The sequence below is a fragment of the Mus caroli genome, chromosome 2 (assembly GCF_900094665.2).
Source record: "Mus caroli chromosome 2, CAROLI_EIJ_v1.1, whole genome shotgun sequence".
Lineage (NCBI taxonomy): Eukaryota > Metazoa > Chordata > Mammalia > Rodentia > Muridae > Mus > Mus caroli.
The window spans coordinates 127,931,686-127,947,782 of record NC_034571.1 but is presented as its reverse complement, the minus strand read 5'-3'; the positions used below and the strand labels follow the sequence as shown (position 1 = coordinate 127,947,782).

Below are 16,097 nucleotides of genomic sequence, written 5' to 3'. Positions count from 1 at the left end.
CAAGAGGAACTATCAATCCTGAATATCTATGCTCCAAATACAAAGGCAGCCACATTCATTAAAGAAACTTTAGTAAAGCTCAAAGCACACATTGCAACTCATACAATAATAGTGGGAGACTTCAACACACCACCCTCAACACTTTCAAATACCACATGAAGTGATGACTGTAGGTCAGACAACAGGGAGGAAGGAAGCAGTAGCAGGGTCCTTCGAGGGAGAGCTATTTCCTCCTAGTAAAATATGACTTGTATAGGTTCACTTTTTTTTTAACCTTTCTTTAGTTCATTTAAATCTGTTCTATTATGTGTTTTTTTTTTTTCTTCCTTTTTTGGTCAAAAGAATAGAGTCCGATCTTGGGTGGAGTCAAAACTTTCTAAACTGTCCAAAATATAATATGGTTGCTACATGGCCAGTGGCTTTCTAGTAAAGAAAAAAAAAGACACTAGTTCACTTCCTTCAGAATAAACTCTCATGACCATGTCAGTCACCAGAACAGAAAACACCCCCTGGAATTTCTTCCAGAGATTTTTGAAAGTATTTGGTTTCCACCCTGGGACAAGGGACTAAGGTGCGTATTTTACATACCCAAGCAGATCTGGTCTCCAGGTTCTCACAGTATCCCAACCTGGCATACCCTATCCCCCAAACCTAGACTTTCCAGCACAGGGGCTGGGTTATTCTTTCCCCAGAGGTTCTTCTATATAATACAGAAATTTTGGTCTCTTTCTTCCTTTCCTCTTCTTTCTCCAAGCATGCAGCCCCTTTTCTCTTTCTGTGTCCCTCCCTACTAACCCCCTTTCCCCATGGTGACATCCCTGGCTTTGGTCCTTGGTGCCAGTGAACTCGCCCACCTGAGAGCAGATTCCCAGTAAGCCTGCCTTTAATATAATCTAATCTGGCTTAAATTGGCTCATTTCACTGGTGGTGGAGAAATAACATCTCGGAAAACCATACAAAGTCTACCTAAAAGGTGGAGATTGGCACGTGGTCCCTATGGCTGCTGCCCTCCCTGCTGGAGACTGCTTCCTTCTGTCCTTTATTATGTACCTTGTAATAAGTTCCACCCATCTTCTATATTGTACTCTGGTGTCTTGTCTGAATTCTTCTGACAAAAGTCCCCTGGATTGGAGACCTGAGAATCTGGTAAGATTAGCCTTACTCTGTGTTAATTCCATACCTGTATGGAATTGGCTTCAGATTGAGTCTTGTCCTGGGAGATTCCATTTTACAAACAGCCTCTACTCCCATTTAAGAGCAGATGGAAAGGTGGGAAGCCTCTTATTTTGATTAACATATGAATACCACCATATGTCCAGTACCACCCATGAAGCAGAGAATGATACACAGCTTATTCTCAATTATGAAAAGGGTGCTGCCCTATGGATTTATTAACGTGAGTTGGGATCCTGTAAGCAGATGTGTATATCAAAATCACATCAGTCAAAACAGCCACTAGAATCTACTGAACACATCAGAGTGAGAAGAGAATACAATAATGGCCTCATTAATACCATGGTGACAGTAACTCTGTTGACTTGACTTGGTGTATGCTCCAGGGACAGATTGACAGAGAACACTCGACTATATCAGGGGCTTCAGTTTGGCTCAGTCTCTAGTGCTCAGGCAGCATGTGTGACTTGTCATCTGCCCATTCATTCACATGGTCCGGGGCTTGTGCTCTATCACTGTGGCTTCCATGGCCCTGCATCTCACCTCAGCAGCTTGACTCTTGTGGACTATCTCTAACTCTGTGCTTGACTCCACATCAGCACCTCCAGCATAGTTCCAACAGGATCTGCTTCCTGAGTCCCATATAAACTCTCTTTAAATTTTATCAGTCTTCTTCTGCCTCTTAACAAGGTCCCCTGAACTCCTCAAACTCAACTGTGGCCCCTTTACCCCCTGTGGCCATTCTGTGACCTCCATATATACCTGTACACAGCGACATTTACTGCGTGATAAGCAGTATGTGATCTAAGAGTTAATATCATTAATTAAGATCGGAATAAAAGGAGTGCTGATTGCCAATATCCAGCCATCAGAGAAAATCAAGACTACTCGGCAAATTGCAGCCAACAACATAATGCAGCACGTGAGCTGATTGTGACTCAATAATTCTGGACACTGCGGGAAATCACAAATATGTCTGACTGTGTTCCTAGGAAGGAAACTCATGACAAGAATCCAGAGCGATATCTCTGTCACAAAGTTATGAAATTGTGACAATAAAGGCATATAAGAAGGCCAAGGGCAGAGGCCGTGTTTTAAACTATTTATGTATTCATTTATTTAATGTGAATGTAGGTGCATAAAAATATGTATGTATACCACACATGGGGTTAGAAGATGTTACCAAATCCCCTAGAATTGGAGTTGAGGTGGCGAATTATGGGCTGCCATGAATGAACTGGGACATGAACATGGTTCCTCTGTAAGACAAGTAGGTGCTCTCAACCATTGATTCATCTCTAGTCTTGGCAGCCACTAGTTTCTTGATAAAATTGTTTAAAAAATATTAATAATAAATACATCTGAAACAAGTCTATTATCAAACATACGAATTGAAGTCTTTGATTTCCAAACCTTTATGTTTTATTTATCTGTCTATCTATCTATCTATCTATCTATCTATCTATCTATCTATCTATCTATCTATCTATCTATCTATGTTTGTGTGCTTATTTACTTGTTTGTTTATCTATTTATAAGTCATAGTCTCACTCTTTAGTCTAGGTTACCCTCAAACTAAAACCCTTCCTGCCTCGCCTTCCTTAGCGTTGGGAGTACTGAATGTCCCACCCCCCTTGATCTCTTGGATCTCTTTTATAGCCAGTTGTAGAATGTTGATAAAAAAATTGTCAAAGTGACTTTGAAATGGACAGCATCTGCCCTGTGGAGACACACAGGGGAAAGAAAACGAGATTAGGCCAACTGGCTTAATTTTACTTTTATATTCATGGCACACTACCAGACCATCAACAGAACAAAAGGACAACACTCTTTGGTGCTATACAGCTCTAGGAAAAGCAGCTGAAGGCTGATTAAGTACATTTGCATAATCACTTTCTTTACTAGAAAAATAGGGCATTTAAACACATCAGTGTATCTGCAAAAACAATAACGCTGACAGAGTAACCTGGGAGACTCCTGATGCTGGACAAGCAATTTGTCATTTATAATGGCCTCAAAGTGTATTGTCATTGTGATACACTGTCCCCGTATCTGCTGCATAAAGGACAAGGCAGAGGGGCAGTGAAAATTAACACTGTTGTTATTCCTAAGCTTCTGAACTATGGGAAATGAAGAATTGAAAGAATCATAAGATTGATTTATTAAAATGTTTGTTCCTGCATAAAACAGGGCAGATCTGAATGTGTGCTGTTATTGTGACTTTATAGACTCTAGAATATCTGTGAGATAGACGTCTGGGCATTCATGTGGAGAATTACATTGATTCTGTTAATTGAGGTGAGAAGGCCCACCTACTGTGCATAGCATCTGTGATGGCTATTCTTGGTTGTCAACTTGACTACATCTAGAATTAACTAAAACCCAAAAATGGCTAGGCATGCCTGTGAGGGATTTATTTATTTTTTGCTTAATTGGATCATTGGGAGCAGGAAGATTCACTTCTAATGCAGATCTTTGAGGTGAGAAGACACAGCTATAATTGAGATCTTTTCATGTAGGAAGGCTCAAGTCTAATCTGAGCCACACTTTCTGCTGGAAGCCTGTAGAAGGACATGTAAGAGGGGAGCTCACTCTCTTTGCCTGCTTCCTCTCTCCCTGTTAGCAAGACCATTCCTTCATGGGCATTAGAGTCTACTTCTTAGGGATTCTGACCTATACTGAAGACAGCCAGCCTTGTGGACTGAATATCTACATGACAGGTAGTCATTGTTGGATCAGCTGGACAATAGCCTGTAAGTCAGTCATTCTAGTAAATCCCAACTCTCTCTCTCTCTCTCTCTCTCTCTCTCTCTCTCTCTCTCTCTGATATCTAAGTTCTATTACTGTAGACTCTAGAGTCTAGAGAATTCTGACTAACACAGCATCATCCCTAGACTGGGATGGGGGAAAGCTGGAGCTGAGCAATGCTCTAAATTCATCCTTCTATTCTGATTGTGGTTGCCATGTGACCGGCATAACTCTGACTTCTGCCCTTGATCTGTGCTCTTTTAAGTTGTTTTTGCCAGAGTATTTTTTTTACAGCCACAGGAAACTTAGACAGTTGTGTGAGGGTTGTGAAAGATGTATTACTAATGACACCAATGTTATCATATAGTGTTTACATAGTCAGTACTTTGTTAAGCTGCCTAACTTTCTGATGTGTAACCCTTTCATTATCTTCTTGTTATCTCAGTTGGCAAAACCTGGACAAGTTCTCCAGGGCACTCCGAGATTTCTCACCCTTTTGTTATAAAAGTTATCCCATCCCTACCCTCCACCCCAATATGGTTTCTAACAAATATATTCTGTCTAACTCTTCATCTCCCTCCTTGAGGGCAGCTGATGAGATTTACAGCTTGTTCGCCCATACCTCTGAGTTATTGTTGCTTTAAACTCTAATAAATTTGTCCTCAAGCTTTCTTCTGAGTCCATCCTGTTATTAACATGACCAAGAAGCCTGAGAAGGGACCCTTAATTTTCTTGACAACACTTGACACAACAGGTGTGGAATACACCTAAGTTTCTGGAACCATCAGATTTTGCAGAGTGCTTGGTCTTGGCAGACTACACATGTCATGGTTGTGGAGAGGTGGATTGTTGTGAGGCCAAAGACAAAATTATCCAGGGCTATCTTAGGTCCTTTGGTAGTCAAACACCTTTACTTTGTGTATGGATGTGTATGTGTGGTGTGGATGAGGATCACATTCGCCCTGATTTCAAGCTTTTTGCCTCAGCTCCTTAGAGTCATAGGCCAGTTAGTTACCTCTTCTTCTCTATCAGATCTCAAAAGCTGTGACTAGTTGATACCAGTATCTCCAGCCAAACAGTAGGCCTCCAACCTTCACTACCCCTGTGAGAAGCATTCCATAAGATAACATGTGAACCCACAGCAGAAATCACCCCCTTATTCACTCTGCCCCATTAGGCTACCATCAACGTTCTCTTACTTGGGACATGTGCTGATTAACTTCCCTTTTGTTTGGTGGCTACCAAAAGTTCATACAAACTCTTCTATAGTGAACCAATAATTCAGGGTCCCTGTTCCTGGGGGAGGCTTACTTATACCTGGCTCACAACAAAATTTTCTTGTCTCCTTCAAAACAGAGATATTATTTTATGTCGACAGTAACTGAGTAAAACTGGAGTACTCTGTCATAAGTGATTCAAGGTACATCTTAAAACCACTTCTGTGAACTGGCTTGCCAATGCATTTGTCATTCAAAGAACAATTAGAAGAAATTGAATGCACTTTCTTGGTGTGGGGTTTGCGAGATGAAAAATAATCTAGAAGCATTAAAGACTGCTTGGGTTTGCCATCCATCACCTACAGCCTGTAGAATTCCTCCAAAGAAAATTTCTTGCTCATTCTTAAAACGAACATTGTTGTTTTTTTGTTTGTTTGTTTGTTTGTTTGTTTTAATAAGAAATGGAAATCTTCAAAGAAAGCACAGAGAAAACCCATATCCCGAATTGTCCCATCACTTGGAACTGGAATTTCTATTATGTTCCCTGGATATGATATAATTTACATTCTTCTCTCTTTTTCTCTGGTTTACTTTATTTTCAACCCTGAAATTCTTTACTTCTCTTCATAAACTATATCCTCCCATTACATTTCTATATGACTGGGCTAAGTACACTGATATATCCTGAGCCATTTAACCCTTGGTATTTCTGAAATTATTCCTTGAACTCATCTCTGCCTGACCATGAACACTTCTCTGCAACTCACTCTGACTTTGTGACTGGACTCTAAGCTGTAGTTCTTTCCCAGATGGATTTATAACAATGCTTCAAGTCACTCTGCAGTGGATTCTTTGCCTTTGGTACTTGTGCCAGTGCTGGTTACAGTCCCTGCGACTTGGACTCTGATTACCAAGGCATGTGGGGATAGAAAAGACCTGAAACTGGAAACACAACCTTCTAAGACATTGCTCAGGATTTAAAGCATGGCAAATCGCTGTCTATCTTTATGTTTATCTCTGTCTGATGATTCCCTTCAACTCCAAATGAAGATGCTTCTAGAATGTGATGTGCTTGTTAACTCAGTGGTCTCCTTCTGTAAACACTGTCACCTTCAATAAATGGAGATGGACACAATTTTTGCCTACTTTCAATTCTTTGACACTCTGTCAGGGCATATGACCTCGAAGCTGCATGTATGGGAGCAGTTCAGGTTATCAAGAATATATTGAATTCACCGGCTGTTTTCCCACTAAGAATACAAAGCTCTCTTGATTATAGATTCAAGTGATATTAAAGGACTAAGCAAGATGGTATGGAAGATTCCCTCTCCTGAGAAAATCTATTTTAGCCTTAAGCCTTACTTTTGACAGACATATATCATCAGCTCTGTGTATATTCCCAAACATGCTCTCTGTGGGAGGCTCTGGTTACTAGGAATGCAAAAACAAGGCACACCCCTAACCTTATCATCTTGCAGGGGAGGGAATATGAATTATGATGGTTCCTTGTTCAGCAGGGAGTTTAAATTCTCCTCACAATCTTACTCCCTCGTTCTCTTTCTTGTGTATCTCCTTGCCTACAGAATATTATTTAGGTTATAATAGGCTTTAGGGCCCACTCTCAGCCATGGAAAAGAAATCTAGAATTTCCTCATTCTGTCAAGGCAAAATTCCAATTCCCAGGGGGTGAGTTACAACATACCTCTGCTGTATGGTGTAACTTGGTGATACATGATAGGAATAATGGAAAGACTACTGGATGGACTGGGAGAGTGGGCTGGGGTGTCCTCTAAACACTCTTACAAAGAGCTCTAAGTCAGAGATTTTCACAGAAGTAGTTGTAGATATCAGTCATAGAAATCCCATTCTTAGGGTGCGCAGTCAATCTGAAATCATAAGAGACCCGAAAGACAGGAAGTAATTGATGACACTCATGAATTTTCCATTGATCCAAGCCTCAGCTGCTGCTGTTCTGCTGTGTGCGGTATAAATTCCTCATTCTTTAAGTCATTTAGATAGTATCCAATCATATCCAATCATGTTCCGCCACAGGAACCCTGGCTCTTTTAATTTATCTTCATTTTATAAAGCAGCCAAGGTAAGAGTATCATTTAAAGATAAATTCAAGCAGAGGTTATTTATTTCCTAAGCTTTTTCCACCACTCAATTTTCTTAGGTCTGTGTGTAATTAAAAAAATGATAAAAGCTTGCAGATGCTACAGTCTAGAGAGAGGGAGAAGGATGAAAGAAGGGAGTGGGTGGATTTAAGTCTTGGGTGAATGATTGGTCTACAAGGTACAGCTAGGCTTTTTCTACAGCCAAGAAAGTATACGGGGGAAGAGGAGAATGATCATTTGAGATCTGCAATGAGATAATTTAATTTATCAGATTATTGGGTAAGTAAATCTAATATTTTTCATCATTAATTCTCCACTCCTGCATTTTGTTCTAAATGGGATAAGGATACTATAAATTAGGCAATGATACAGAAGGAAACAATCCACAGTTTGAAAGTCTCCTTGCTTGGACTGGATTGGGTAGCTCAGAAATTCAAGTTCTAAAATTGCTCCAAGGAAAGTGGAGTGGTGACCGGGTAGCTTCGGATTACCCGGGTCATTCTGTCTTACTTAGAGTAAGATCGCAGACCTACCAGTGCTGCCCACTCCTTGTGCCCAACCTTGCTTAGGCTCATGTGAGCAGGAGCCCTCCTCGTGCTACCACAAGCATACCACTGCTAAGAAAATAAGATTCATGTAAAGTTCCTATTTGTTCTAGGAGTGGAGATGAAGCATGGGTATGCACCTGAAAGAAACCAAGACAACAGACAGGCGAGGAGCCTGGGATCCTCGGTGAAAATCTAGCTTGTTTCTTAGCTATTGGTTTTCAAATTTAATTGGATTCTGCATTAAGGTTTGAATACACACACACATACACACACACACACACACACACACACACACACACACACACACACACACATATATATATATATTTATAGCGTGTTTAACTCATTTGAGGGTGTTTGAATTTTTATCACAGAGGTGTTCACATTTATTCAAAGCCCTCTGGGGAATAGGAATGTTGTATTCGTTTTGTGTGTAATTAAAGCAGCAGCCCTCCTACTAGTATATGAAACAAAGGCATATTTTTGAACCATACATCAAAAAAGGGCTTTTCAGGCAAAACCCTGAAAGCCTATGGAAACTGTTCCCTCCCTCCCTCCTCCCTTCTCTCCCTCTCTTTTTTCCTCTCTTCTTTCTTTCCTCCTCCCCTCCTGCTTATATGTTATTCTCCTCAATTCCCCCACTGGAGAGAGAATACTTTGTCTTAAACTTGAAAAGTGTAATGTGGTGAGAATGTCTTTGATCTAATTCAAATCTGTGCGATGCAAACCATGGCATGATAATAGCTGAAAAGACAGAGCAAGGAAAACAGCCAGTAGACCCCTCAAGCCCATGGCAGAAGCTAGCAGCAGCTGATGTTACTAGACTCAAATAATGAGTTGGAATTAATCAGAAATCATGTTATGTAAAGTAGACATCTAACCGGGAAGAGACTGGTTTGAACTCTTTTTTTCAGAAAATAGTTGAAGGGCTAGGGGTGTCACTCAGTGGTAGAGCATTTGCCGTGTCACTCAGTGGTAGAGCATTTGCCTAGCACGAGCTGCTTCAGGTTGCATGCCTGGTAAAACAAGGGAAAAGGTGAGTCCCTCTATTTCCTAATAATAGCTAAAGATTATAACTTCTCAGAACTGTTAGCCATTAGTGTGCAATTTCCCTTTATAGCTTTTGTTAATGTAGAATCACTGCACAAAGTGATGGGCTTCATTATGACAATTTTGTTCATGGTTGTCATGGTTATACTTTGATCTTCGTTGTCCCATTAACCCTCTCTTGTCCTTTTGTCCTTCTCTCCTAATCCCCTTTCAGCTCCCAGAGTAGTGCCCCATCTGGCTTTGAGTGTGCATTTTTAAAGTATAGATTTCACAGATCATACATGGTAACCTCCAGTTTCATTCATTTTCCTGAGAAAAACACTATCTGTTCTTCTTTACAGTCGAAGGTACTTCATTGTGTTTAGATACCAAATTTGCTTTAGCAAAACTGAGCCCAGATCCTAGCTACAATACAGTGCCTCAGGACAGATAGGTGTCCAGGAACGTCTCTTGTATGCTGAGATGGGTTTCTTTAGGCACACACTCAAGAAAGGTATAACTAGACAAAAAAGTAGTTCTGTTTTCAGATTTGACTGAAGCCTGTGCACCAGCCCGGCACACTAGAGCTCAGGTTCTGTGATCAGACTGCAGAGTGGCTGAGGGAGGAAGGTATAAGTGATAGCTAAAAAATTAACTCATGTAAAAGAGACTTTACTGAAATGCATTTATAAAAAGAAACCATCAAGGAAATTTTGAACTATATTACTGTGTGCTTCAATATTGAATAATTTTCCTATAAGTATTATGATATCATCAGCAATTGCATATTATTAGGGTTGTCAGTAACTATATGTAATTAGTGGCATACTAAAATTACTGATGGATGCTCAGCTATAGAATTAAAACTTTATGTTGGAAGTTAGAAGTGGAAATATCTTTGTGATGCATACCCCAAGAAGTAACAAATAAGAAGAGGTTTCTTTTCTAGATTTGGGTAGAAGTTGTCAAAAAAAATCATTTGGAAATGATGCTTCATGGTGCAGGGCCCACATTGCTATTTTCCCCCAAGAAAAGGGACCAGGGCTCATTGTGTGAGTCTGTGCACGTGCTTGCATGTATGTATGTGCATAAAGGTGTGTGTCGGGGGGCAGCATGGGGGGATGAGGAAGATGGAGTCTGATTCGGCCTGACTACAGGTGAGTCTCAAAGGCGAGGCATCTTTAAAGATCACAAGTCCTGTCAACAAGCTCCCTAAAAGGGACAACAGAGCCATCTGAGCATCAGAGTGGAAAGGCTGTGGGTGAGAGAACAAATCATCAAAGGAGGGCCACGCATCCATGTAACGTGCAGAAAGATACGGGGTGGTATACTCCAGGATGGCAGAAGAGAGGATGCATATCCAATTAGTGTTGATGCATAATCACTGTGCCATCGCAGACACACGGGAAACAGAAACAGAAATGAAAACGCTGGAGACATTGTTTGGATATCAAAGAATTACCATTACATCGCTCAGTATTGAAAGTTCCATGTATAACATTTAGACACTTTTTTTTTTTTTTTTTTTGGTTTTTTCGAGACAGGGTTTCTCTGTGTAGCCCTGGCTGTCCTGGCACTCACTTTGTAGACCAGGCTGACCTCGAACTCAGAAATCCGCCTGCCTCTGCCTCCCGAGTGCTGGGATTAAAGGCGTGCGCCACCACGCCCGGCTAGACACATTTTTTAAAAGTATGTGATTAAAAACAAGACTTGGTTGTAAGCAGTATCTTTTCAAGTTACAATTTCTTGGATTAAGTTTTAAAAGTTTATTTTTCTTTTCTCTCCCTCTTCACTTTGGAGACAGGCATCAGTCACCACATAGGTCTGGCTGACCTGGAACTCAGTATAAATCTAGGCTGGTCTGAAACTCACAGAATTCTGCCTGCCTTTGTCTCTCAAGTGCTAGGTAGGATTAGAGGCAGGTACAACCACACTCAGGAAAGCTACAACTGTATTTTTAATTTGGCATTGGATACACTTCCTTGAACTTGTGTTAAAAAAATGTCATCCACACAAATTGTGACCTTCTTTCCACTTGAAAATATAGGTCACAAGTCACAGTTGTGCTGGCAAAATCTGTGACTTTGTTACTAACAGAAATCACAGCTATTTAACAATTTATTCCAATTGTTGCACACATAAAAAAACACAGTGCGGGGCTGGTGAGATGGCTCAGTGGGTAAGAGCACCCAACTGCTCTTCCAAAGGTCCGGAGTTCAAATCTCAGCAACCACATGGTGGCTCACAACCATCCATAATGAGATCTGACTCCCTCTTCTGGAGTGTCTGAAGACAGCTACAATGTACTTACATATAAATAAAAAACACAGTGCTTATATGCATTTAAAATTTGCTAGCTAAAATATAAGTTCCTTTGTATAAATTATTTTAATGCTTATTATAATATCAGTGAAATTTATTTTCTTTTTAATGCTAGATATTTTATTTTATTTCATATATTTACATTCTGAGAAGGGTCCATAATCTCCTCCAAGTTTACAAATAGGTCAACAGTACCAAACGAAGTTAAGAACCCATTTAGAAGGGGAAAATCCTTTATAAAAGGGTGATAGACATGGTTGAGTCTGTGTGGTGTTTGTTTGTTTGTAGTAGTGCTGGTAGTAGTAGTCTTAATGAGCTGAGTCTGAAGAAGGTGGCAGAGTAGACACTGTTTTCCTCTGGTTTTTTTTTAATGACTTTATGTTTTTAATTGTTTTTGTTTGTTTTTTTGTTTTTTTGTTTGTTTATTTTTAGATAAGGTCTCACTATGCAGCCCTGGTTGTCCTGGAATTTGCTATATAGACCCAGGCTGACCTTGGAATTGTAAAGATCTGTCTGTCTCTGCACATCCCGTTCTTAAATTTATGAGGCCGACAGTGGTCTTAAAGCAGGTCTTAACTCTTTCAGATTTTCCCACTGAGGGCCTAGGTACGTCCCCTCTCTATGGACCCAGGTGGACTCATGACTTCCAACAAATGGCAGAAATAATAGATACCAATGAACTTTAGAAACCAAGTTGCAAAAGGTAGGTAAACTTTCTCCTGATTTTGGGTGTTTGTTCTGGCAGCACAGAGTCCATGTAGCAAGGCTACCTTCCTGGGATTGTCATGATACAGGGAAACCCAAGCTATGCAGTGAAGCCTCTTTCAGGCAACAGGTTCACAGATTTGAATCATTTCAGTTGAACTGGCAGACATGTAGGAGATAGTAAGAGAAGGTTCCATCACAGAAGTGGTGTACGTCATCTCCCGCATCCTGATACTATTCCCGGGAGAAATCTAAGACACACAGATGTGGAACACAGATGTGCTGTGGCTTCCTTCACTGTTCAAATTCCTGACACAGTACGGGCATTATTTTATACCATTGCCTTGGGTTGGTTTGCTGAGATGAGTGACTAGAATAAGGCAACACTTAATTTTGTGGATATGAGTTTTTCTTAGTAGACACCACCAGTAGTAAGAAATGGGACACAAATGGCATGCAAGCTGTGTGATTGTCACAAGCCTCTAAACTGCAGTGCTGTAGAATTCATATACTTTTGCACTGGCTAGATGGTTTCAGACTGCGTAGATTACTCTGAGATAGACTATTCTGGCTGTCTCAAGGTTATGGTGCTACCTCTGCTCAAGCCTGTTTCTCACTTAGTGTAGGAACAACACATATTTACTTGAGATGGGAGCAAAGGATATATTAGGGAACTCTAGAGAAATGACTTCTGACCTGTCACTCATCAGTAGATTGACATTTTCTTACATGCCATATGCCTATCCAGAACTTGAATCTCTTTATGTGTATCAGTACGAGTCCAGCCTGCAGCACAAACTGACCATGCCCAGACAAGCTCCACCAGTGTGTCTACACAACCTTGAAGGTATGAGGCCCATCTGCCTCCCTCAGACACCATAGGATACTCCAGACTTCAGTTGTCTTACATCTGATAGGATTACAAAGCAGAGAAAGTAGTATGCTTGTTTTTCAAAGCTTTTCTTTTCTTTATTAAACCTGCAGCTGCTTTTCTCCAAGGACATCTTAAAGCTTGTGATTAGAGATAAAAACTTGTTTCTTTCTGATGATTTACCAAAAAGCTTGCCAATGTTCACTTTCGGATCAATGTAAGACACTGTTTTCTCTTACTTTATTATATATTTGCTACTAAATCTGTCATTTAGAAAATGTCTGTTTGTTTATCCAAAGCCTTTTTTCACCTTGCATGAAAAATCATTTGCTTCACCGAAGTTTCTGAGGGGTCTCAGAGCCCTTAGAGATGAATACAGCACAGAGAACTAGCTAGGGTTGTCGGTAGCTTTGTTCTTTTTTTGTGGTGTTGGGTATAGGACAAGGCTTCCTGCCCATTAACAGGCATATGAACCGTATTCCCTTTGGAAATGCCTGTAAGTTCACTGTGCACTTACTCCTATTACACAAAATTCCATGGGTCAGAAAACATCAGATGCCGCGACAGTCTAGGAGACTTGGAAACAACACAAACTGTACAGAGGAGATGGCCCAACTTCACAAATACACACAGGATGGCTTCTACCCAGAGAGGTCAGCAAGGCAACTCAAGTCCCCAGAGGCCACGCCCAGGACAAAGGAAACATTCATTTTCCAACAGCAAACACAAGAAAGTAAAACCTGATGGGATCGGCCAAAGAACAGAAATTGCGTCGTACCTGTGAGGTAGGTGTTGTGCGAGGAATTGATGAAATAGTGAGACAGGGGCTGAGACATGTCTTCATTCAAATCCAGTTTCTCAGGTGAAACGACTCCATTTTCTTCCCCGCTCAGGTAGCGCATGAATCCATCCACTGACATCTGCCCTGGAGAAAATGGATTTCAAGGCATGTGAGAGGCTCAGCCGGAGGTTATGGGTGGGGTCAGCCTGCACTGATCCATCCCAAACAAACAAACCCCTCTCTGCAGCATCCAAGGAGAAGACAGAGGACATAGTTTTGTCTTAATACGGACCCACCCTTGTCTAGGATCATGCTGTGTATTGCCACTATTCCTGCCACTCCTCCCAGAATTAAGGAGAGGTAATTCTGATGCTTCCTTGACTTCTCAGATGATTTAAACACAGACATTCTCCTTTTAAATATGAGTGAACATCAAGTTCATAAATTAAAAAAGAAGAGTTAACGCTGGGTAAATCACCTTGAGATGGCTTTCCAGATTTTCCATTAAGACTATAAATTGCTTTTATTTTTATAATAAAAATAATGAATAATTATTTAACTTTAAATTAAAAGTGCTCAAATCATTTTCCCCTTAGACAAAATGAAGATAGCAACACACGACTTGTGCTATACATAACAAACTGAAAGCATCCGGAAGGGAAGGTGAGAGCTCTGGGTTTGTATTTACAAGTTTACTCCAGATAGAAAAATCTGACTTTCACACTATGATTCAACCCAGAGACTTGCCTTTTCTTACAACATTTTGAAGTAGATACTGCTAAATATTGAGACAATATTTTTATTTCGGCATTACGGATATAAAATTCAAAGATAGAAGCTGTACATATTTACAGAGTATGATCTGAAGCCACATTACAAGAACCAAGATAATCCCTAGTCTTCGCCTCAGCCCCTGCAGGCATGCAGAGTCCTAACCACAGCATGTTTTTTCAACTTTAACAGTCCAGGCTTCAAAATAACAGCAAATGAATGGGAAACGAGGATGGTGTTGGTAAAGATTAGGGGTAGCATATCTTATTATCTTGGTAGAACAGTTTTATGGTTCATTTAAAAGTGCTCTATCTTCATAGAAGGAATTTAGCCAATAAGATAAGCAGAGAGAAAACACTTTTCTCACATGTACTTGTTCCTTTAGAAGCTTTGCTGTGTATCATCAAAAAGGTAGGTGTGCGCATTTTAATAGGGTGCAAATATATGCATATATATCTGACATAGTTCAGAAATTTCTTCTGAATTAAATGAACAAAATGTTATAAATATTTTTATCACAAAATTCTCTAAGATCAGTGCTTAACTTGAACTCCTAAAATATACAGCTACTTATATTTTATATATAATAAAACATAAAATAAAAGATTAAGCAATAATCTACTATTATCAGTTATTAAATCTGTTTCAAATATTTTTAAGTATAAATGACACTGTATTGAATACTATGGCAGTTAAATATTTATATACATACTTAATTCCTTTTGCTAGCTGCACTGGCAGGAACAGAGCTATTGATTTAGAATATATATGTCATTAAGGCTTTTAATGAAGAGTGTGCCATTTATAAACAGCAAAATTAACCATAACATTTTACCACAGTAAATTTTTTTCACACCTAATATATTTTTCAAGATCACTGATACAAAATCCTGGGAATATTATAGTTAAATCAATGTTAATATTATTCAGGAATGAATGAATGAAGCTTGACTCCTGGCTCTCTAAAGAGACTGTCTATTCTATGAAAGAAACATGTTCATTTTTCATTTTTATTTATCATTACCATCATCATTGTTGTCTGTGTGCATGCATGATGCAGGGGGTTGGATGGAACATGTGGGGCTGACTCAACATCTCTGTGTAGTAGTTTTTTTTTCTTTCTTTACATGAGTTTCAGGGGCTGAACACAAGTCACAGGGCTTCCTCATCAAGTACCAGTGCTAAATTACTTTGCCAGAGCAGAAAGAAATATCTAAGCAAATGTTTGAATAGAAACAATTATTTGCACCACAAACTGCTAAAACTGGACTCCACCATGGGTCTGGATCATTTTTGGTAAGATGACAAGGAGAAGTAGCAAGAGGTCTCTTATTTGGAGATGAAAAAGATGATATAAAGGCTTTAACTGACACGTTTGTGACCCACAGTAGCGACTCGCCTGCAGGCTATGCTTGTGTGTGACCAGTTTTCAAAAAGCACCGTCATCTATACTTTCAAATACCCAACACTTAACACAGCAACCATCATGGTCACATGTCCATCGGAAAGACCAAAACAAGCCTTAATGCGGGAATGCATACATCCCTTCGACGGATCACACATTTTATAAGTAAACCAGTTAGCTTAGTGTCAAAGCTATTTCTCTAGATGATTCAAAAATATTTTTGATAGAACTCTTAAGGCCAAATTTCATAAAAGATTCATTCCCCCCAAATCATTCAGTGTTCTGTGATTGTTGTGGCTTGCTAAATATTATTTTATCTGGTCTTCATCCTTCTCTTCCTCTTTTCTTTCTTTCCTCTTTCTTCACCTTCTGTTTATTTAACAATTTATTCACCATCAATAAGACAAAAA

The 16,097-nt window shown here is 39.8% G+C and overlaps 1 protein-coding gene across 2 annotated transcripts in view; it reads right to left on the bottom strand.

Moving 5' to 3' along the window:
- Plcb1 (phospholipase C beta 1) overlaps positions 1-16,097 on the bottom strand; it is a 673,173-nt gene that overhangs the window by 169,188 nt on the left and 487,888 nt on the right. For both annotated transcript variants that reach the window (XM_021181191.2, XM_029472272.1), the window contains exon 10: positions 13,509-13,655. In XM_021181191.2, coding sequence (XP_021036850.1) covers positions 13,509-13,655 — 147 coding nt within the window. The remainder of the gene's footprint in view (positions 1-13,508; positions 13,656-16,097) is intronic.